The sequence below is a fragment of the Protopterus annectens genome, chromosome 3.part1, assembly GCF_019279795.1.
Source record: "Protopterus annectens isolate FY-2018-M chromosome 3.part1, PAN1.0, whole genome shotgun sequence".
Classification (NCBI taxonomy): domain Eukaryota; kingdom Metazoa; phylum Chordata; order Ceratodontiformes; family Protopteridae; genus Protopterus; species Protopterus annectens.
This window is the reverse complement of record NC_056732.1, coordinates 445,132,338-445,157,388: the sequence shown is the minus strand read 5'-3', so window position 1 is coordinate 445,157,388 and position 25,051 is coordinate 445,132,338. Positions and strand designations below refer to the sequence as shown.

The following is a 25,051-nucleotide window of genomic DNA, read 5'->3' as shown; positions in this document are numbered from 1 at the left end:
AGCATTATCTATCAGACCACCTTACATGATCTTCCATGCTGATAGAGTATCTCTCAGAACAAACCCCACATTTTTACCTAAAGTCTGTTCTGAATCAAATATCAATCAGGTCATTGAGCTGCCAGTCTTTTTTCCCAACCACTCTAGCAAATTGGAATACATGCTACACAAACTTGATGTTCACAGACAGCTCAGATTTTATCTTGACAGAACTAAGGATATTAGAAAATCAGATCAACTTTTTGTATCCTTCTCGGAAGCAAGAAAAGGCAATCCAGTAGCTAAAACAACTTTATCTAAATGGTTATCAGACTGCATATCCTTTGTTTATGAAAATGCGAGCATGCCATTAACACACAAACCTAAGGCTCATTCTACCAGAGCCATTTCTACATCTTCTGCTTTTCAAGCTAAATTGCCCCTTGACAATATTTGCGCTGCAACCACTTGATCTAAGCCTCATACCTTTATCACGCATTACAAAGTGGATAAGGCGTCAAGGGACAGGTCTTCCTTTGGTTCTATGGTACTGAAGAACATACTCCCATGAGCCACCCAGGATTCATGGTGCTAGGGATGCTACCCATCAGTGAGAATAAACGGCGAGATTTAACAACTTCACATATAGAAGTTATGTACTTACCATAACGTTCCATGTGAGTTGTTTATCTCGCCTTTATTCTCACGTCCCTCCCTCCTTCCCCATCCTGGCTGACTGTTGACTTAGAGGCTAGTACCATCCTGGTTATTCAATATTTCTTCTTCCCCTTTGGGAAGTGTTGTTGGTAGAAATACATAAAAGAGGATGTATGTATATATATATATATATATATATATATATATATATATGAAAATGCTGTTACTCGCAGCAAACAAGATCTGAGGTAATTCCAGCAGTGCATTGTGGGATAAGGGGCTTGGTCTTGAGCTACTGGCAAACCTTGAGCTTTGCTATCGGCCATGTCAGAGCCGAGGATCGGCTCCAAACCCATCAGTGAGAATAAAGGCGAGATAAACAACTCACATGGAATGTTATGGTAAGTACATAACTTCTATTTTTTTTTTGTTATTCCTTTCATGGTAAGAGCCCTCCGTATTCTGTCAATGCTCATTCTGCTAGGGCTGTGGCTTCTTGTGATTTTTTTCAAGGGTTTGAATGTTAACTCTGTTCTTGAGGCGGCTACCTGGACTTCTGTGCATACGTTTACCAAGCACTACAAATTGAACAGAATCTTCAGAGCTAGAGCTGGTTTTGCTGGGGCCATCCTTCATGGCTTCCTAGAAGGCTTCTGCTGGTCCTTCCTCCTTCCAAGTTTCTTCTTGAGTTTTGGCACTCTCCCTAATGTAAGGAATACTGCAGCAATGAAATGGCAGGACACACTATAGTCATGTAAAGCCTTAGCATAATGGTGGATGTCCTTCTTTTCACTGTTGCAGTATTCACTCCCTCCCTCCACCCGCATTTCCATTTTTCTTCAGGATGTACTGATTACCTCTTTTTTCCTTATACTTGTGTTCCTACTGTGGCTCTCATTTTTGAGGATGGTACAGCTGGACATCACCTTTATGACCTATGCTACGCAAGGAGCATATGTGTGATGTACAGCGTACTTAAGGCAACCTAAAGGCTTTGGTATACTGGCTGGATGTCAAGCCGCTTTTGGCAGGGGATCCCTAATGTAAAGATTACTGCAACAGTGAAGAGAAGGAGATCTACTGTTATGGGAAGATTTTACACAACTGTACTTACAAAATGCTAACAGTTTTGGTCCGCTCATTTTTCCAGATTGTCTCCTCCTTCCAGTCAGATAAGTACCACACTGAGGATTTTCCTCTCCTAATTTAATGTTTAAAAAGGTCAACAGTTGCTTGAAGTGTGGGAAGCAAATTCCACATAAAGAGTTTCACTTATTTGTTTCTGTTCTGCTTGGGGTCACAGCACAATGTCTCTAATTGCCCTGACTGTGCAAAATTCTAAGTAAAAACATTGAAACATAGGGCCGAGGCATTAGTTGCCCACATGGAGTCCTCAGTTTCTGTTCCCAGGTCGCTTTGCAACCCACAACTACCACTGGGTCTTTGCAAACACCACCTTCTGCAAGCATCATTCCAAAGAAACGGAAAGACAAAAAAAAAAAAAAATCAATCCTGATTATTTACCACCTGCTTCCAGGAAGCTGGACAGATTTTTACAAGTGCTTGGCTCACACAAGCGCCTCTACAAATCTCCCTAAACTGACCCCTCAGTAGTTTCTACTGAATACACAAAAGGTGTACCTGAAAAGGTGTGCCTAGGAGGTTATGTTGACATCCCTTACCTAATGATAAGAAAGTAGACTATTGGACAGATTTGGGAAAAAGGCTTATAACTCTTGTTACCCTGGCATGTCAGAGCTTTGCATTGCCAATTCCATTTGCTAAAGTACTTTGAATCTCTATAGAACAAAATTCTGTCGAAGTTGGGGAGTCTGTTGTGGCTAGAGCCTTATCAAAAGAAATTCAGGAGACAGCAGGAGAAGATTTACAAGTCTCCAGACACTCCCTAAAGTGTGGTTATGACACCTTGTATGTGTGATGCAGAGCATCTGCCGCAGGCTCTGTCATTTGCATATGTGTGTTGTCAGTGAACTGTCATTCTTTCCAAGACTGGCTGTGCTGTGCACTGTTTGCTTGCTGGGTTAATTTCACGCCCTCTAAGCAATAATCTTAGATTTAATAAATCAGCTACAGAAGATGGATGACTAATAACCTACTGGTTATTTGTGCAGACTTCATTATCTGATGTTTTCTTCAGAATATCATCAGTCAGAAAGAACACGATGACTTTTTAACATTGCACTTCCAAGATCCTTTTTGCTGCCCTGCCCCATCTCCTCCTTTGATGTTTATTTTTTATTTATGTATGTTATTTGTTGATGTAATAGTAATTGGCCATGGCTTCTGTAGCTAGGGTAGTATGGGCCAGTGCAGTCTTGTAGCATCTCCACTGTAGATTTTTTTTAATTTCTTTAATAATCAGTGATCTTGTATACAGTTAAAACAGGTTTACTACTCGTGGCTGTACACTGCTCAAAATTTTGGGCTCAACTCAGAAAAAATTGTGCTGAGCCATAGGTAGCTCATTGAAAGGTAACATGAATGCAAAACTGGTTTGTTCAAAAGTAAATGTGTAGTTGTATACAAGATGCTTCTTCATACATACATATACATGTGTGTGTATATATATATGTATATATATAATATTTGTGTATGTTTATATATGTATACACACATGTGTATATATATATATATATATATATATATATATATATATATATATATATACATAAATAGATATGTATATAAAATATATATATATATAATCGATATATACATATGGAAACATACACCCACATTACTGAGATTTGTGACATTCCTTTATATTTTGGATCACAGTAGGTAGGGAATAGTACAGTGTTTCTGTGTAGCTTCTGTGAGCAGCTGCACAAAGTTGTTCAAGCCTAATGTGTTTTATTGTACTGCATTTCTGTTCATTTACTTGCATAGCCATATACCAGTATTGTAGGTGACCCACACTCCCACACTAAATCACAACTCTGTCAGATTGCAGAGATCAACGGCTGAGCATGCAGGAGACAGCTGCACTAAGCCACCTTGCTGGTCTAGTGCAGTAAGCTGAACTACTTGATTAATTTTTCCTGAGAATATGGCTTTTGAATCACTGCGAGTCAGTGATAAGAGTGACAGGTTAGCAAACCTCTGTAATGCTCTAGCTTCTGAATGTATCCCTTTGTTCCAGTGCTCTCTTCAGAGATATCTTCAGGTAACACTCATTTGGATGAAACTGTTTATAGCAGCAAATTTTCAAGTTAGTGTCTTAGAACAAGTGAAGTATGCAACTCTTCTTACACATTTCGGTTTATGCTGCATTAGAATGCAGTTTCCCACAGTGTGGATTTCATTTATTTCCAGTTCGGAATGCGAATTTTGTGTTTTCATATCAGAATATACGTACTGGAGAAGAAGAGAAAGACATACTCTATGGGGAATAAATGGGTCATAGGGGGTTCTTGCTCCAGGAGGAACAAGCAGCCCAACTGAGCAGTGGGAGGGAGGTTTAATGAAATGGTGCCAAAAAAAACACCTCTTTTCAGAAGAAGATGCAGAAATGCACTTTACAGTGATGCGTGCTTCAGTAGTTGTCTTAAGTTGAACAGCTGTTTGAGACTTTTGACAGATTTATCCTACGACCTATATGCACAAATCATATTAGTAGTGCTTGTAGCTGCAGCATACTTCTGTGATCTTTTGTGGTAAGTACGTGCTACAATGCCTTTATTCCCTTCAGTAAGAATTAATACAAGGGCTACCAGTTTCTTAATTATGATTAATAAAACATGGAGCTTACACAATGAGTTTGATTCTGTTTACATTATATTAATAAGACCCTTAGCTTGTTTTGTTTGTCTTCTCCAGCAGCAAGGTGCCACCAGCACTTTGACCATAAATACATCTTGCCTAAACACCTATGACCAAATATGCAAATTTCTGAATCAGAAGTAGCAACCTGCACTTAACCTCACCCTGTATAATGGCACAGATAAAATAATAACAACAATAATAATACATGGTATTGTGTGAGGCTTTACTGAACACATCCCCTGTATTGTGTATTACTAATTACATGACTTTCAAGGAGGGATAAGTGCAAAACACTAAAACAGTTTCAGCGACTTGCCAATATGGCCTCTATAATTTTGTTTCTGTCAGTGTCATTAATAGCTACATATGTATTACCAAGGACACATTGATCATGTTAATGATGCACCACATATTTTCCTAACTATATAGTTTCAGTGCTTCGGGGCTATGGGTGCCTTCTGCGTGGAGCCTGCATGTTCTCCCTTTGTTTGTTTGGGTTTGCTGTTGGTGCACCAGTTTTCTCCCACATTCCAAAGACATGCCATATGTGGATTGGATACTCTAAATTGGCGGTAGCTGTAATTGTGCGTGCAGTTGTGTGGTATGGAAGAACAGCCATGGAAGGGCTGTCTACCCAGCATTGTGAATCTTGGCTGTAAATGGTTATCACTGTTGAAGTAACACCCAGAGCAGACCCTATGTGCAAAAAAAAAAAAAAAGGGGTAAAGGGGTTGTGGATGGATGGTGAATTTTATTGTGTCATTATGTCCTGGTGGCAAGGGATACTGTTGTAGGCTCTGTCCTTACTTTTCTAATTTTCATTAATGATGTAATTAAACGTAGAAACTGTCCACAGACTTTTTTATAAATGTGTAATAAGGCTGTATTTTACATGTAATAGTTTGAATATAGCAGAGATCTGCCACATTTTCATTACTTTCTGGAATCTTTAGAATGTTGACAAACTGTACATTTTTTGCTAGAAAAGTAGGGGATTAACCAAGAAAGGCATTGTTAATGATATTTAGTATGTATTAAAATTATTAGGAATGAGCTTGGCTGCCCATCTTTGTTTAAAACATGTTTAATGTTTCAGGCAAAATATTATGCAATGTTTTAAACTGTGTAAACATTTAATGTAACTACAAGGGATTTATTTCTTTGTTACCAATTGCAGAACTTTTATTGATAAAAGCCATCACATCATTATTAAAAATTATAGATGCATTTGTTCATGTTGTCTTGATTATTTTAACAGGATGCAAAATTTGAAGTGAATACAAAGGGAACACCTGCAATTGTTTTGGCATAATATGGTGATGAGTCAACTATTGTCACTCTAGAGAAGCATCATTAGTTCAGAATTTTATTAGAAGAAGCAGTAATTTAATAAGAACAATTTCTCCAAGGTGAAAACTCAGATATAATTTATTGAGAGCAGTAAATGGTAGAGCAGAGTTGTAAAACATGGGGAAGAGTGTGACATATTAAATAAGCATATGGTATTAAGTCTTAAACATCAATACCGAGTGCTTATATTTAAGAGTGGAAAATATTTTACCATCTGGATAAGTTCTTCATTTCTGGATTCCGAAACCTAATTTCTCATTTGTTAAGATAGCAAAGTTATTTTATGATGGATGTAGTTATTAGAAGTATATTTGTTAATCTACATATTGCAGTTGGTGATTGCTGTCATTTTACCACCCAAGTAAAAAAGGGGAAAAAAACATCATCACTAAGATGTAAAGATGAACTCTCCGGAAGTGTAGCGGTACTTCACTGAAGAACAAAACTTTTAACTGTTGCAGGAAGGTGTATAAATGGTGTTTCTGTATTATTAGAACTGCAGCAAACTGAAGCTTATACTCCTCTGTGTAAATCTTTTGTGGCAGCTGCACGTTTCTAGGATTTATCCATTTGGAATATTTGTATAGCTAGCACAATAAAATGTGTCCCTGAAGGATTCACTATACAATCTCGAAATACTGAAATGTTGAATTTCGGTATTTCGAGACTGAATAGTCGAAAAACCACATACATGAAAACCCACAATCATGAACACTACAATCACGACCATTCACACACACACACACACACACACACACACACACACACACACACACACACACACACACACACAAACCAGGACATAATCACACGCACATATACACCTAACTAAACAAACATAACAACACACGCAAACACACTTAATCTACCTATAAGCAAGGGGGCAAGCCCCCCCATGCCCCCCTACTTATATATTCTAACTCCAAGGTTTAACTAAACACACAAACACACAAAAAACACCACCGCACACACTTACACATACTAAAATCCCTACCCATTATCCTCAAACACACAACACTTAGCTGAAACCCCAAATAAATCCACAAACAGCACCACACGTCACGAACATGACACCACGATAGCAGCGGATTCGACATTTGCGGATTTGGCATAGTTTGGTTTAGATTAACTGCACTTTCCACTATTCGGTCTCAACGTACTGAATTTCGACATTTCAGTATGTCGAGATTGTCTAGTGTATCCGTCCCTGAAACATTACTAAAATGCAGATTTTATTTGTTTTTGGTTTGCTCGTGATGTACATTCTAGTTTTTTTATAATTCTTGAATTTTAACATCTGAAATGCATTACTTTTTAAGTATATAAAGTACAAAACTTGAATCTGATAGCCATGTTTTAGTAAATTCATTTGGATAACAGAAGTGATGAAAAAAATAATGGAATGAGTACATATATGATTTCTGTTTCCAACAGGTGATGTTTTGGTGTTCCTTGACAGCCACTGCGAAGTGAATGAGATGTGGCTACAGCCCCTCCTGAGCCCAATCAAAGAAGATAGAAAGACTGTAGTTTGTCCTGTGATTGACATCATCAGTGCAGATACACTTGCTTACAGCTCTTCTCCCATAGTGCGGGGAGGTTTTAACTGGGGCCTGCACTTCAAATGGGATTCTGTACCACTATCAGAGCTGTCAGGACCAGAGGGAGCTATTGCACCATTCAAGTAAGAAATCATGTTCCCAATCAAAAAAAAAAACCTGCATTTGCATGTGTTTCTAAACACTGTGATTTAAATTTGTTTAGTGAAACACATTGAGGCAGAATATTGGAGTGATATCTGACCGAAACAAAATATGATCTACTCAAGAGCAGATGATTTAAGGATCAGATTATCTCTGAGAATAGGAAAAAAATTAAGTAAGTATCACAGAAAGGCAGAGCATGTACTGGACATGACTTATAAAATGAATATTAAAATGACCTCCGTAACAAGCAGTAACTGCTCTTAAGTGAGATAGTTGTTGAAGCAAAGACACACATATATTTTATTACTGCTACTTTTAAATTAGTTCTGCAGTTTTCAAACTGTATTTATGAGTATGGTCATGCTATTGAAGTAGAGTTTGTTAGTTGTAAGCTAGGTGCAAAACATCCAAAAGGATATGAATGAAGCATATTAACTCTGTCAGTTGAGTTAGAAGTGTTCTTAGAGTTGGAGAGAGGCAAAAAAGATAGTGAACATGTTGAAATACCACTGTTGAGAGGAGAACTAGCAGTAATCTGATATAAACGCCCAATCCACAGTACTGCATACTAAATTACTAAGTTATCCGGGAGATCCCAGAACCACTTATAGACTGTTGCAGTAGAGAGAATCTGCTGTTTATACCAGGTAAGATACCGAAAGAGTAGAAACACTTTCTAAGGAACCTGACACCATTTTAAGTTATTCTCACAGGAACTGTATGACAAAGAACATCCAGCCTTAGACACAGACCTAGAGGTCATTGAGTCTCATAAGTCCAAGGAGATATCTCAGGCCATTTTCCAACTAGCAGCAGATTCATCTCAGAAGGGTTACTTGACTGCTCCTCTCTGGAGGTAGTTGGGAGTCATTTATCCTTCTACTCTCCTGTGTGGATGGTCATAACTTGAGACTGCTGGGTACGGGGGTTAATATCCAAAGGCTAACTTGTATCCTTTTCCCAGTGCCCCACCCCCCTCCGGTCCTTTTAGCCACTTCCAGTACTATTCGGGATGTTTTTTGGTTCTGAAAAACCCAAAAGAAGAAAGATAACTGTGCAATGAAAAAAACAGAAGTGTGCCATGATGGAACAGTTTAATAACTCTACAACAGATAAGTGTTTTCATCTCTCTGTCTATCACAACAGGATAGAAGACTTCATCAGATAAAATAACAGTACACAACACACATTGTATACCCTATAATCAGTTAGTCATGTGTTAAATGTTATGTGACTGAATTTAGTTCTTATTTTTTTAAATAACAAGTAAAATTAATGACATTATTTAAACATTTATCCACAACAAGTGTCAGGCTGTATTTGCCTTTCATATTCTAGCTAATCTAAAAACTCCTCTTTATTTCTTTCCCTTATGCGGTCAGTAACTAGATCTAATGCATAAAATAAAAACTTTTTAAAACTGTTACACTTTTACTTGTGTCTTCTTAAAGCATTTAGAGCATTATTATTTTTGATAGCCTATAAATGCTTATAAGTTCTTTCCTTTAACTTCCTAATGGTTTTCCCAACAAAAAATATTCACAGGAAACACGCTGCTATATAAACCTAAACCGCAAGGGAAGACTCGCAAGTACAATGTAAGGCATTTTCATAAGTCTTGTTAGTGTTACTGCAGAATACAGTTGGACTGGAGTGCATAAATCTGCTTATGCTACAGTTTAAGCCTAAAACCCACTTTTTTGTGCAAACTTTTTCTGTTCCAAAATTTTTTTTTAAATATCTTTTACCTTTCTTCCCCTTTTATAAATAAAAAGAGGTTCATTTCCTGCAATCAACAATTGTGAAAAATCTGATATAATTATCCAGTTTTCTCTTACAGCAGTTGTAATCTCTTCAGTGTATATATTTTAGCTACAGGCATAGTTCAGTTACAGTCTTTTTTAAAATTATTTGATTTATGGTCTACTTTATCTAATTTCACTTCTTTCATAAATTCCCTTCTGTAACCTCTAACTAATAATCTTTCATCCAAAAGGCAAGAAATGTAAATTTTATTGTGATACTTGCAGTGATAAGACATTCAAACCTATTTATGCTTCTTTCCATACTAGTTTTCTGGTGTGTCAGACACAGACTACTGAAATGCAGTATGAAAGTACTCATTGCATTTTTATAATCAAGTCTAGTTTCCACTTTAGCATTATTTTGCAACCTTTAGTGTCCCAAAAATTAATATAATGTAAATCATAATGACTAGAAAAATACAAAAATTCTGTAGTTTCATTTAGATCATATACATCTAAGTCTTGTTGAATACTCCCCCCCCCCCCACCACCACCAAAACTAGAAAAGGTCATCAGTGAAAACCCCATAAAATTTTACCTTTTGATAACCATTATATTTGTACAGATGATTTTCCCAATATGTCTTCACTAGGTTAGCAAAATTGGAAGCTATAATTGCCCTCATTACTACCCCACAAATATGCTGGTAACTGTTTTTAAGACAAAAAATACTTTTGCACTCACTGATGAATTTATTCTCTTTTAATCCGTATGTTTTAATTTTTTAGTTGATCATGGCATACCCATTCGTTACATAGATGATGTTCAATCATGGTCTATAGTGATTTTACATATAGGGTTACCAAAATGTCAGACATATCTACTACTTTTGTAGCTATAGTTTCGAAATCAAATTTATCCTTTAAAATTACCTACTGTTGCAAACAGCTTCCTTTAAAACTTCTAAAAAGTGTGAAATATTCTCAAGTTTCAAAACCCTTGAAGAAACTATATGTGTTAGTGGGGGCAAGGGGTCATCATCATTTTTTGTATTTTTGAAATAACAAAAATAACTCCTATAATAGGATTTTCCACCTTAAGTTAAACACTCATAACCACCTACCAACCTATATAATTTGGTAATATCATATCTTTTAACTTGTTTATAAAAACTATTGTTTGTGTCTTTCGGCTTTTCCCGGTTAGGGGTCACCACAGCAGAACTCCGGTCCGCTAATGATTGGCAGTAGATTTTTACGTGCTGGCTTGCCAGGCCTAACGCACAACCTTCAACGAAGGAAAGACTTAATATTTATTTATTTATTTTTATTTTACATTTGTTGACCGGGAGAATCCAATTGGATAAATGTCCATTTTCAGCGGAGGCCCGGGGAGAAAAGCTCCAGAGTTTGTAAATATACAAAGGCAAGCAAACACATACAGAGTCATTTAACAAATACAGAGCCCCAAGTACAAAAATATAACATATTAGAAGTATATAGAGAAAAATATATATTTTAGCTGCAAATTGTAGTAGCAGGACAAGTTAGCTGTATGTCCAGTCATTTCAACTTGAATTAATGAGAGTATGTATAATACATCCATAGATGTGTGTAAATTTACAATATTGTGTTTGAGTATGATGGTGTATGAAAGAGTTGGGGAGTACAGTGAGTAGTAGAGAGCTTTCAGAAGTATAGTAGAACTCCTAGTAGATGAGGCTTGCGTATTAAGAAAACTAGTACATACAGTAAATTAATATGCAGAGGTTGATAGAGAAAGTCCTGAGGGAAAAGCAGGTGTAGAAGGTCAACCTGGGGGAAGGCATGGGCATTGTCTATTGATAAATAGGTGTTCCTTTAGTAGTTGTTTAAACGTAATGATAGACTTTGCTGAGGTAATATCAGGGGGCAGTGAGTTCCAGATTTTGCCTATGTAGTTAGGAAAGAGGAAGTCTCCTGCTGAGTTGTTGGTTCTGGTGATCTTGATTAGGGTCCTGTCACTAGAACGTAGTTGTCTTGGGTTTTCGTGTATTTTAAGTAAATTAGATAGTGCTGGTATTTTATCTGGATAAAGTAGGAGTTTTTTTAGCGAAAACTAGTTGGTGGAAGGTAATGAGATTTTGAAGTTCAATCCACTTTAGTTGGTATAGTGAGTGGCAATGATGTGAACTGTAGGGAGCTTTTGTGGCAAATCTGGCAATTTGATTATAACGTGTCTAGTTTTGTCATTTCTGTTTTGGATAGGTTGGTGAAGATGGGGGCAGCCTATAGAAGTGTGGATAGTAGCAGAGTTTGAGCCATGGTAATTTTAGTCTGTTGGTTTAGGTATGTTTTATGTTTGTACAGACTGCCTAGTTTTCTGTGTATGTTTTTGATGGTATGATTTATTTGCATATCAAACTTCAGTTTGTTGCCAGTTGTATATTATTTAATTATATAAATATAAATATGTAAATGAAAAATTAAATATATGTAAATATTTCAATCATTTTCTCAGTGTAGTCTTCAGTATTAATAATAACTATAGGCCCAACCTTATCAGCTTTCATTGTGCCTTGAAAAAAAACATTGTTCCACTATATCTTCTTGAATTTGTTGTGTGACAAAATATACCATTTTGTCTTAATGGGTTTTCTTAAAATATCACAAATAATGTTACAAATGTTACAAAGAAGTAACCAAGCAGTCCCAGTAGATATAAAAACCTTTTATTACACAGACACGGTTTTTATGGTTTTTATGTTTTTATATCTACTGGAACTGCTTGGTTACTTCGTTGTAACATTATTCCTGACTTTTTTCTACTACAACGAAGTATTTGCCTTGTGGGCTGTTTGCTACACTTCTTTATATTTATTTTTTTCTTAAAATATCTCTAATAACTGCTTTGCAAGTTGATTAAAAACCCTCCACAACAGGATGAAGCAGAGAATTAAATAAACTCTGTTTGCGCAACTGTTGCGTTCTTTCTTTACTTATTGATGTCTTAACATATTTTAAATGACTACATCTTGTGTACATTTTTATACGATTTATGGTATCAGATCTTTTGGTGCTGTAATAACAGTAGAGTGTTCTGTAAAACTGCAATTTTATCTTTATCAAAAATATTACTATAATAATTTCACTGTATTTACACTTGTTTTTGTACATTTGAAGCTTTTCTCCCCAGGCCTCTGCTGAAAATGGACCTGTATCCAGTCGGACTTTCCCGGTTAACAAATGTAAAATAAAATAAATAAAAATTATTAGACAAATTAAAAATAAGGCATATTTACCAGTTCTTTCTCTGCATTCTCTTTGAACAATATTTAACAATTCTGTCTTTGTGTTCTCTTTGAACCATATTTAGCAGTTCTGTCTCAGCGTTCTGTTTGTCTGTTGTTTCTGCGACAGTTCCAAATTCATTTCCTGGACTCAGGATTTTGTCTGATACTGACTGATGTCCTTCCATATCACTGCTGCAGTATTGTTTACTTAAGGGATCTCCTGCCAAGGATAGCGCAATGTCTGGCCAGTATACCAAAGCCTTTAGCATTTATAGGTTCATAGGTTGATACTAGGCTATCTGCCCTGGGGCATTTATAAGCCTAGCCAGAGTGTTTTTGGCTTTCGCCACCCTTTTAGATTAGTTGACTGTGCCTCTGTATAGTAGGTCACAGAAGATAGCACTTTTAAGGTTAGTTTACTGTGCCTCTGTCTAGTAGGGACACAGAAGAGATCCCAGGGGTAAACCTACGATCTCCCATCCACTCGTCAAGATTTCTCTTGAAGAGCGTCATTGAGGGGCTCTGCCTAACATGGATTGGGATTTTGTTCCAGAGTGAGGGGAGCGTCTGGGATATGAATCTGTCCCTCCAGCATGTCCTATTTATTTCTGTGCTGAGGTTTAAGTCCCTGGAGCATGTAGCTCTAAGGGATTTGGATTTGCTGAGGTGGAGCATGTCCATTAATTCTGGGTTGGACATGGCTTTATACGTCAGGCACAGTTCACCTCTGAGTAGGCGGTAAGCAAGTGAGTAGAGCTGGAGTTTCTTTAGCCTAACTGTGTAGGGCATCTGTTTGAGTCCCTTGATCCTCTTGGTGAGGTACTTTTGGGGTCTTTCAAGTTGCTGCAGGTGTCTGGTAAGGTACATCCCAAATGGGGCATTGTATTCAATTATGGGCCTGATGAGTGATGAGTAGAGGGGCACAATGACCTCTCTTGATCTAGATGTGAACCCTTTCGTGATAAGGTGGGCTATATAGAAGGTTTTTCTAACCACTTTGGCAAAGTGATTGTCAAAGGAGAGATTGCTATCTACTTGGGTCCCTAAATCCCTAATTACTTCTTCCGTACTTAATGGATTACCACCTATGTGGTAATTTGTGGGCACTTTGTTTTTCCCAAAGGGGGTGACTATGCACTTTTTGGCATTTAGCTTTAGGCCATGGCTCTGGCACCAGTTATCTGTCTCTGTGAGACCCTTTTGGAGGATGCTTGTGTCAGTCGGCGAGTCGATTATGGCACCCAGTTTGCAGTCATCTGCGAACTAGGTCAGCCATAGTCCTCCCGTGTTAGCCTGTACCTCAGAGAAATATATACTGAACAGGAGAGGTCCCAGGACTGAGCCTTGTGGGACACCACTTGTAACTGGTTTAGAGTCTGACATGACACCTGCAATTCTGACCATATGGGTTCTATCCCTGAGCCAGTTTGCAACACATCTTGTGACATAGGGGTTGATATTTAAGCTGGTGAGCCTATTTATGATGCCCGAGTGGGGTGTTGTGTTGAAGGCTTTTGCAAGGTCCAGGTAGGCTGTGAGGACTACCTTGCCTTCATCTATGGCCTTGGTGATTGTTTCAAAGAAGTCGACCAGGTTCAAGAGGCAAGATCTGCCCTTAACAAAGCCAAATTGGGTAGGATCCAGTGTTTGGAGGTTCCCAATGTCTTTGTTTATGAGTTCCATGATGATACGCTCCATAGCTTTGCAGACCAGGCTAGTCAGGCTTATAGGGTGATAGTTTCCAGGGTCCGTTGTGGCACCACCTTTGTGGAGTGGGACCACTGTTGCTGTACGCGATTCCTTGGGTACATATCCTGTAGTAAGGCTGAGACTGAACAGTGACTTTATGTGAGGGTTCAGTTCTTCTTGGAGTTCGTGTAAGACGCAGTCCGGGACACCGTCCGGTCCCACTGATGCTGTGTTTTTTGCTTTGGAGAGGGCAGCTCTCACCTGTGCATCTGTGATGTCAGGGAGGCTACACTCTGTTGGAATAGACATTTGCTCTTTTGGGGGGAAAGGGGGGGAGAAGTTTGCACTGAACCTGTTTGCCAGGATGTTGGCAATGTCTGTGGGTTCAGTGTATTTTTTTGTCATTTTGCACTAACTCAGAGCATATCTGGGAGTTGCCACCCAGGTTCCTGACATAACTAAAGAAGGCCTTGTGATTATCTTTAGCTTCTTGTGCAATTTTTCTTTTGAAGCTGGCCTTAGATGATTTTATGAGGGATCGTAGTTTCTTGCTAGTACTGATCAGAGATGCCTTCCCTTTTTGGGATTTTGCTCTGTCATGTAGTAGCTTCCTCCTTCTGTTGTATAGCTTATTTATGGCTAGGGTCCACCAGACAGGTCTCCTGCCTTTGGAGGAGTGAGTCTTGGTTTTATTTAGGATAGCATGGTCCATGCATTCCTGTAGGTGTCCATAGAATGCGTTTGTAAAGGATTCTGCGGTTTGGGCCATAATTTCCACTTGCTCGGGGGCTTTGAAGGATTCCACCTCAGTTTTGAGAAGTGTGAAGTTTGCTTTTGAGAAGTTCTTCACCGTGGTTTCCTTGGCTGGGGGTGGGGATGGGATATGGATGTCCAGTGAGATTAATTTCTGGTCAGATCATACCAATGAGGGGTATACCTCTGGTATGGAGCATAGAGTCCCCATGTTGGTGATCATCAGGTCCAATATGTTTTCCCCTCTTGTGGGAGTGGTGACCAGTTGTTCCATAGCATTTGAGTTTATAAATTCTAGGAAACGTTGGCGAGGGTGTTGGGGCTTGAGTAGTTCTCCCAGTCTGTTTGGGTAGTTGAAGTCACCCAATATAATGGTGTTTGGAGAGACCTTCATATTCTCCAGTGTTATCAGGAAGGCCGGGTGGGGTTCCTGAGTTTGGGAGGATGGGCTGTAGCATGCTGCAAACTGAAAGGCAGTTTTGCCCACTGTTAGTTGCACATGGATGGTCTCCGATGCTTCATGCAGTGCCACTAATCTGGAGGTGTGGGTATCTTTGATGAATATGGATACTCCCCCTCCTTTTGTGGTTCGGTCCGAGTTTTGGGGCTGAAAAGCATGGTATGAGGTATAACCTGATAGTGCTGGGGTGCTCTCAGGAGCCTTGAACCTGGTTTCTGTTACTGCACAGATATCAATATTCTCCATGCTGAGGAGAGCCTCGAGTGCATGCATCTTGAGATTTAAACTTCTGGCGTTGAGCAGCATTACCCTTAGTTTCTTTTTCCTTGCGTTGTCTGTGGAGGTGGGTTTGTCTTTTGAGCTTTGCCTAAAAAAGGCACTATGGGGGTGGCAAGAGCCTTAGTCAGTATTCAAAAGCCCAGGGGTGACAGGTGCAAGCCGTCCCTAGCAAAGCAATGTGGCTTGTCGAGCATGTCATCCCAGGCTGACAGACACTGGATCCCCTTTGAATGACACCAATACTTTAGCCAATTCTTAAAATTAATTATTTTGTCTTTATACTGTGGCATCATTCTTGGTGAGGGTAAGATGCTACTCAAGGTTAGGGTCATACCGGCCTGGGCTACATGATCAGAGAGCTCCTCTATGTCTCTTTTCCTGTAGTCCAGGGAGGTACATCTCAGGTCATTCACACCAGTATGGACAATGACGGAGTCATATTTGTACTTGCTTTGGAGTAACCTGAATGCTTGTGTTATGTGGCGGATCCTGGCACCCGACAGGCAGCTTACAGTGACCTTCTCCTTGTTCAGCCTGGTGAGTGGGACGTCAGTGTGTCTGACTATAGAGTCACCTATTACAAGTGTATTAGGTGTGTTGTTTAGCGTTAAGGGCTGTGACTGTGTGGCACACTGACTTTGTGAACTATGTGATACGTGGGTATTGTTGTGGGGTAGCGGTTGCTTGGATGTCTGCTTTGGAGGTCTCTGCTGCTTGGGCAGATTTTTAGTTAGATCCTCTGAGTATGTTTTTGTGTGTTTATGTGTTTGGTTTGCTGTTGCGATAGGTCTATGTAAGACTGGATTTGTGGTGTGTGTGGTTACCTTCTCCTCCTGACTGACTGCGCCAGTACTGTGTTGAGAGAGCTCAGCCTTCAGTTTGGCTATGTAGTTGCATCTCTCACATATATTTGAGCTTGTTGGGAGGAGGAGAGGGTGGTCTGTGTACATAAGGCAGTTGTAACATTGCCTCAAGATTCCCAGATTCACCAGCTGGACTGGAGTGTAAACCTGAAACTGACTTTTGGACATGCCAGAATAGTATAAGGAACTACTTTTTGACTGATCAAAAAGGAACAATAGGGAGCCAAGTACTTAAAGGGAGTATAAGAGGGTGTAGTGCTTTAGTTTATTAGAGCTTACTTATAAAATTACTTATACGAGCAACTGCAGGGCTTTAGAATGAAAATAGAGTGCTTACTTTGAGATTTAGAAGAGTTCTAAATGAAAGAATTGAAGAGCAGACTTTGTGGAGCTGGGAATAGTTTAAACCCGTTTAAGCGGCGCTGCCCGATGCTGCACTATGCGCAAAATCATGCAAAACTGCGGAAATGCGGGTTTTAAAGCAGGGAAACTGAAAGAGATAGGAATTGACCCAAAACGGCCAATAAGCTAATAGTTTCAGGGCTGAGACCACTCCTCCAGGGACAGATAGGCTGCTCAACACTCCCCACTCTCACTGATGAACAGAGAAACTTCCTCCTATCCAAGTAAGGATATGGGCAACACAGGAAACTATACCACAGTCCGGAATTCAGCAAAACCTGAAATCTGGACTAATCTAGTTCAGCAAAGGCGGGAAAAGAGAATATTTTTTTTTTTGTTTTGTTTTTTTCAGGAAACAGCAGAAAAACACACAGAAAACATTGTAAATGCTATAAATAGGCTAGCGTACTTTAGTGTGTAGCCTACAACAGTTATACAATACAAAAACAACTTAAATTGATATAAATCAAGTGCAAAAGCTGTAAAAAGCAGAAGGCAAATGCAATTTAAACTTTTTAAAGCACAGATCAGTTAGAAATTCGCTTTTTAGGCGGGAAAAGGCAGTCGGAGCAAAAAAACAGAGAAAAAAAATACTAAAATCTGGAAAAGTCTCTCTTGGGTCTGTCTGTTGCCTGTATCACTCTGCTGGACACCACGAGGAGCTGCGCGGAGTTGTATACTGGTGCATAACAGCGCAAATGCAGGTTTTAAAGCAGGGAAACTGAAAGAGGTAGGAATTGACCCAAAACAGCCAATAAGGTACTAGTTTCAGGGCTGAGACCACTCTTCCAAGGACAGATAGGCTGCTCAAAGCTCCTCACTTTCACTGGTGAACAGAGAAGCTTCCTCCTATCCAAGTAAGGATATGGGCAACACAGGAAACTATACCACAGTCCGGAATTCAGCAAAACCTGAAATCTGGACTAATCTAGTTCAGCAAAGGCGGGAAAAGAGAATATATATATTTTTTGTTGTTTTCAGGAAACAGCAGAAAAACACACAGAAAACACTGTAAATGCTATAAACTTGATGTAAAACAAGTGCAAAAACTGTAAAAAGCAGAAGGCAAATGCAACCATACATCACATGTATGCTCTTCACACATATGGTGTTAGGGCATAAAGGTGGTGTGTGGATGCATACATTTAGAACTTCTTTGCAACCAGTCTGAATGCTCTTTCCCTGACCTGGTTACCAAGCCATATTATCAGATAAGTGCCCCATTGGGGTTTCTTTTCTTCTTTTTATGTCCTTATTGTGTTCATGTCATTCAGAAAGGGAAAATGTCAGTGTGGGAGACAAGATTTCCTATAAAGACCACCACAACCAGTCTCTCTTCTGTTTGGGTGCTTCCCATGGTCATACTCCGTGGTCTGTCTGCCATGCGTTTGTGCCTAAGACCCATCATAGCTGTCTCTTCATGTCCATATACCTGGAGAACCAACATCTTAAGTTGTTGGCTCAAGGTGCTGTGGCAGAATCCTCCATTCTTAAGGGCCAGCCATCTGCTAAGAAAAAGGCTAAAAAAATTTGTTCTGATCTGGTTGCTCTCCAGCCTCCCCCAGACATCTCTGTCAAGGCTGTTGAAATCCCAGAGGACCGTCCAGTAGTTGCTTCATATTCCTTTGTCGCCACCCCCATCGGAAACTGGCATGCATCCGGCTTCTCGCACATCCTTGGAGGCTTTTCAAACATCTCTGCCTGACATTGAGGCAAAACTTAGGCTAATTCTATCCGAAGGACTGAGAGGGATTTCTCAGATCTTAGTTTGGGATGACATTCCTACAGCCATTACTGAGTCACACCAGAGGTCTAAACCCTCCATTGGTGTTTTAAGCAGACAGCCTGCAGAAAAGGAAACAAAAAACAAAGCATATTTCCCCTGTTGTTAAGGTTCCCCATCATGAATGGCAGGATTTCACTCAGGGTTTAATTATCTTATGGCCTTGAAGCCTCTTCAAGATATCACTTTTCATGGTCCTCCCTGATCTTACACTCCACTCAAGAGAACTAGGGAATTGGATTCTTTGGATGAAGACCTGGAGTCAGGGGAAGAATCTTTGGCTTATTCTTCCCAAATCCATCCCCCCCTTAGGTTATGGTTCAGAGCAGGAGGACTATATAAGTCTAGATTTCACCCCTGGAGGAACTCTCCTCTGGGGATGCCATTGCCTATATGATGGATTATTTTAAGTGAGATTATTCTGAAGTATCTGAGATTCAGAAAAAAATATGAGCTCCAATAGATAATTTCTCAACAAAGTCTGTAGCTTCTGACTCTGTCTCCTGCACCTAAGAAGCCAACCTAAGAAGCCGGATGGATCCTATAATGTGTCTAAGGAGTGCAGATTTCTTTGTAAATGCCATTCTGTGTAGTATGAGTCTCCTCTGAGAAGCCATCGAAGTTATTGCCCTCTACCAAGCTGTTGCCTTCTGATAAGGATATTAGGGCTATAGAAAGGCTCAGCAAGAAAGTTTACACTGCTGCCAGCTTATCCTTTACCGCCATCATCTACCAGACTCTTATGACCAGGTAAGTCTTGGTTCTTCTCTCTCAGGTTGCTGAGGTGATTTCTGACCTTCCTGACTCTGGCAGCTAGGCTTTGGTCCTTTCCCTGCTGGGCTGTACTTCTCAAGTTGCACACCACTCAATCAAATGCAGTTGTGATGCAACTGATGTCTCTTCCAGGGCTGCTGCCTTTGGTTCAGTTATAAGGCGTTATTCTTGGCTTCATCTTCAGGCTTTGCGTGATGAATAAATAGAATAAATAAAATGATGACATTAAGGCCACACTTTTGGTTGCTCCTTTGGATAATATCTTATAAAGACATGTATCTGCAGTGTTTATCCCCAGGCCTCCACTGAAAATTGACTTCATTCCAAGTCGGACTTTCCCAGTTAACTAATGTTAAATAAAATAATAAAAATCTTTTTGGATCTGCTGCTGCTGAACTTCTCAAGTCTCTCTAGGATAAGGGCAAAGCCTTAAAGGAGCTGAAACAGATTTTTGTTTCTTCTATTCCCAAATTTAAGAGGAACTATTCTTCTAAGTCTACATTTTTCGTAGGGAATTTCGTCTTCCTCCTAAGGGCAAGAAGGGTTTTAGGCGGGTTTCTCTGGCTAAGTCTACTCAGATTCCTGCCTTCCTTAAACCTGCTTTCTAGGGCAAGTCAAGTTTTGCTGGACAGCTTACTTCCTCCTTCCCTTGGCCAAGTTCCCTTGTCCCTCCATCTGTCCCAGCATCTTCCAAATTGGCTACAAGTCACTTTAGACTCTTGGGTTCTATCCACTAACTGTCAGGGATATTCCATTGTTTGGAAGTCCCTTCTTCCCTTTTCTGGAATTCCCCAGCCTCCTTGGGAACAGCTGTCTCATTTCCCCGAGGTTCTTCACTTTCTGTTGAATTAGGGCACCATTGAGGCTTTATTCCAGGATGTTTTTTTAATACCTTTATTGTTATCACTTGTGATATAGGCAAATTTACATTTATATAAAAGTAATCAAACTGTATTAACAAGTTCACATTTACAAACATTATACTTCACATCTGTTGCTATATATCATATAACCTAAGAAACATTATGTAAATTATTCAATTACTGTCCTTTTTCTTTTTAAACAAGAAACATCTTTATTAAATGATCACTTATGTACGACATAGGCAGTCATGCATTTATATAAATAAAAACCACACCAACACAGTCCTAGTTGAAAGCATTTTACATCACAAACCATACTGACACATTCCCAGTTTGCAGATGACATTGTGATCTGTAGTGAGAGTAGGGAACAGGTGGAGGAGACCCTGGAGAGGTGGCAATATGTTCTAGAGAAAAGAAGAATGAAGGTCAGCAGGACTAAGAGAGAATATATGTGTGTGAATGAGAGGGAGGCTAGAGGAATGGTGGGGATGCAGGGAGCAGAGATGGCGAAGGTGGATGAGTTTAAATACTTGGGATCAACAGTTCAGAGTAATGGTGAGTGTGGAAGAGAGGTGAAGAAGAGAGTACAGGCAGGATGGTGTGGGTGGAGAAGAATGCCTGGAGTGATTTGTGACAGACGAGTACCAGAGTAAGAGTGATAGGGAAGATCTACAAGAGGATAGTGAGACCAGCTATGTTATATGGGTTGGAGACCGTGGCATTGGCAAAAAGACAGGAGTCAGAGCTGGACGTGGCAGAGTTAAAGATGTTAAGATTTGCATTGGGTGATAGACTGGATTAGAAATAAGTATATTAGAGGGTCAGCCCAGGTTAGAAGGTTTGGAGACGAAGCCAGACAGGCAAGATTACATTGGTTTGGACATGTGCTGAGGAGGGATGCAGAGTATATTGGGAAAAAGATGCTAAGGATGAAGCTGCCAGGTAACAGGAAAAGAGGAAGGCTTAAGATAAGATTTATGGATGTGGTGAGAGAGGACATGCAGGTGGTCGGTCATACAGAGCAAGATGCAGAGGCCAGGAAGAAATGGAAACAGATGATCCGCTGTGGCGACCCCTAACAGGAGCAGCCGAAAGAAGAAGCAGAAGACTGACACACTCCCAGTTGCAGACATTATACGTCACTTATCACCCAATCATTATTAGTCCAACATTTATATAGCTCATTTAAGTCCTGCCTTCTTTTAAATCTCATTCCTCTCCTGTATGTATTGTTCTCCCAATTCCCATTTTTCCCTATGTAATTAGCTCCTACCCTTTTCTAAAGATCTCAGTTCCAGTTGTTTTACTCTGTTACTATATTCTCTACTTCTAGTGTAGTTGGTTTAGAGTTTGATTTCCATTTTGTAGTAATTGCTTTTCTGGCAGCCAGCATAATCAGACACAGCAAGGCCTTACCATGTCTAGGCAATTCCAATTCTTTATCATAGATCATAAAATTCATCTCCCTCATCACACCAATCTGTCCACCAAGCATCTCTGACATTGCATCCCACAGGGAATCCTTAAAGTCTGCCAACTCATTTCACTCCCAGAAAATATGTTCCCAATTACCTCTTTCTTCCCCATCACACCTACAACATTCGCTATCGACCTGAAGAGAAATTCTCTGGAGTATACTTGGGGTATAAAAATATCTGTGCAAACATTTTCAAGCAAAAACCCTAAGGCTTCTAGTTTTTGTTGGATATTTGGGAGACTTAAGAATATCTTCCCATTCTTTCTCTATGAATTGCTTATCCAATCTCTCTTCCCAATCCTTTCTAACCTCCTCTGATTGGTTCTCATACTTATGATCCTACTAATTATTCCTTTTTTAATGGCAGCTTCTGTTCTAGATTCTACTAAAAACTCTACCAGTTCTAGTCGTTCATTTAGGACCCCCTATTCCTTTCTTTTTGCCTATACTCTTGATACCTATCCTTGATAGGGAAGTCAGTCTGTAACCTGCAGTCCAAATAAATTCTTGGCATCTTTCCATTCTGTCATCTTTCCCTCTCTAGTTATTTGCTCCCAGTACCTTGGTTCTTTTGCCAGTTTTCTCCAATAAATTCAAGTCCCCTGTTGCCTATTGTCCGTATCTCTAATTGCAGTCATCCCTGTCGACAGAATCTCCTTTCTCCATTCCCATGTTGGCTTAGTTCTTAGGATACTTTCTGCTACTTTATAGATATAATATTCTGTATGATTATTTTTATTCTCTTTAAAGGTGTACATCCAAAATTCCAGTGTCTCCTTGTTTCTTGAGCTTCCCCCTGTTTCATCATCATCCCTTTCCATTTTGAATTATAGATGTTATGTGGTCCTATCTCGCCTACATTCTTTACTCACGGGTTCGGAGCTGATTCTCGGCTCCGACTCGGCCAACTTATTTCTCTAGCATGAAGTCTCTAATTGGCTGGGCTAACCCGGTATCCCAAGATGCACCTCGCCCTAGCCCCAGATCTCATTTGCCGCTCGTAGAGTTAGGACATGGTCTCGCTTGGCTGTGGCTAAGTACCCTTTTTTCAAAACTTTTCATAAGTCTTTAGCAGTCTGTTTCTCGTAAAAAGCTATTTTAATAGCTAGTTTTTCATTGTGAGTGTGCTGTGTAGCGAGTAGTGTTTTTTTTGTGGTATCCCTCTGTTTTGGCGGGCTAGGCCCATTTAAATTAGAGGACCTAGTCCTCTCCTGTATTGTTTTTGTGTTAAATTGTGTTTTTGTTTGGTCGGTAGTTAGATTTCCTTGCTGCACCAAAGAAACGTTTAAATTAGAGTTTCCTTGGTTGTTCGTGGTTTGGTTTTTCCCGCCTTCCTGTTGTGTCTGTCGTCAGTTGAGTGGGTGCTGTGAACTACTATGTCTAAAGAGCAGAAAGAGCATAAACCCTCTGGGTTTAAAAAAATGCTTAAAATGTGGCTACAAGATGTCCATTACAGATGGGCATTCCATCTGTGTTTATTGTCTTGGTGCTATTCACCTGCAAGAGTCCTGCAGTTTTTGCCACGCTTTTAGCCCGAGGATACTGCAGGAAAGAAAAAATAAGTTGATTTTGAAGGGCTTGGTTAAACCTTCTTTTGAGGAGTCCTTAGACTCTTCTTCTAGTACTAAGTCTAAGACTTCCAAGGCCAAGAAAAGATCTCCGGCTCCATCTGTCTCTTCGGAGCCCCCAGAGAACGTTTCGAAAGTGGATACTGCCTCCTCGGCTCCATTGTCCTCGGGGCCGCAGGAGGTATCTGTTGTACTAGAGTCGACCTCGGCCCCGATATTATTGGAGCCTATTCGGAGCCGGTCACCCAGTGTTAGGCCTGAGTCTCCGGGTAGGAGATTCCGATCTCCTTCTAGTTCCTCCAGATCCTCTGGGCTGTCTGATTTGGATGTGAATAGGGTGGTCCAGAGGCTTCTGCAGTCGCCGGTGTTAGCAAAATTGTTCTCGGCTCCGGCCCAGTCGGCTCCGGAGCCAGTCCCTATTCTTGTACCGATGATTCCTCCTCCGAGCACCCCTGTGTCATTGGAGCCGGAGTGCTCCGCGCCGAGTGATGTTCTCGTGTCGGCTCCGATACCCCTTGCGAGTTTATCGGAGCCGACGTCGGCTCCAACCATGTCGGTTCCGTCCTCTGGTTTCGGTACTCTTGGTTTCCTCAGTCAGACCCGAGGGGGATACCTCGGGATTCTTTTCGGCTCCAAGCCTCCCTCTCGGTGCATTGGCTCGGGGAACCCCGACTCCGGTTGTGGTCTCGGAGATGGGTCGGTCCTCAGATTCGGGGGAGACCTGCCTTCGAGGCCATGAGGAGTGCACTGGCCAGATCGTCAGTTATATCACCCAGATCGGTCACTCCTTCCCCCTACACCCCGGCTAGAGCCTCTGACACACCCTTGTCCGTGGATGGCAGAGCCCAAAGGTCTGAGGATACCCCCATGAGCAGTCCCCAACTTTCTGAGGGCCCCTCAGTGTCGGTGCCTGAGGAGCCCCCTAGAAAGAATTTGTGCAAGAGGAAGCACATAGACTCCCAGGACGAGTCCCTCACTTCCGATACCGACCTCGAGGAGTCAGAGGGGTCCCCTAAGTCGTCGTCCGATGATGTCTCTTTCTCCGACATCCTGGAGATCTTGAGGCAGAGAGGCGACTGGCCTTCCAAGACCCCCTCTGAGGAGGAGTCGGTATTCCTCAAGGCCTTCGGAGCTCAACCCTCTGCCTCCTGGGTGTCTCCACCCTTCGATGAACTCCTGGATTTGATTTGTCGAAGGGTGTGGGAGACACCTGATTCTGTGGAACCGGTGCCCAGACGTCCAAATAAGTTTCTTTCTGCTTCCCCGGGGAAAGAGTTCCTGACCAAAGGGGATTCCGTAGATGCCTTGGTGGTGGCGGCAGCCACTCAGCAGGAAGTTGCAGAGGCTTCTTCTTCCGTCCATCCTCCTAACAAGGAGTCCAGGAGTATGGACCGGTACGGGAAGTGTACCCTGTCTTCAGCGACCTTTACTTTGCGGTCGCTGAATTATCTTTGTCATTTTACTCGGCTCCAGAGAGATCTCCTTAAGGAGCTAGGAGACACGGGTAACATGCCTGAGGCAGTAGCGCAGACTGTTAACGCCCAGTTGTCTACCCTTGGTTCCATTGTCAACTCGTCCATGAGGCTCATATCCTATGCAGCCGAAGGGGCGAGTAGGGCAGCTAGCTCAGGTGTAGCTCTCAG

General features: G+C 40.7%; 1 protein-coding gene across 3 annotated transcripts in view; it reads left to right on the top strand.

Moving 5' to 3' along the window:
• GALNT11 (polypeptide N-acetylgalactosaminyltransferase 11) overlaps positions 1-25,051 on the top strand; it is a 1,380,327-nt gene that overhangs the window by 867,986 nt on the left and 487,290 nt on the right. For all 3 annotated transcript variants that reach the window (XM_044066892.1, XM_044066893.1, XM_044066894.1), the window contains exon 6: positions 7,207-7,456. In XM_044066892.1, the coding sequence (XP_043922827.1) occupies positions 7,207-7,456 (250 nt within the window). The remainder of the gene's footprint in view (positions 1-7,206; positions 7,457-25,051) is intronic.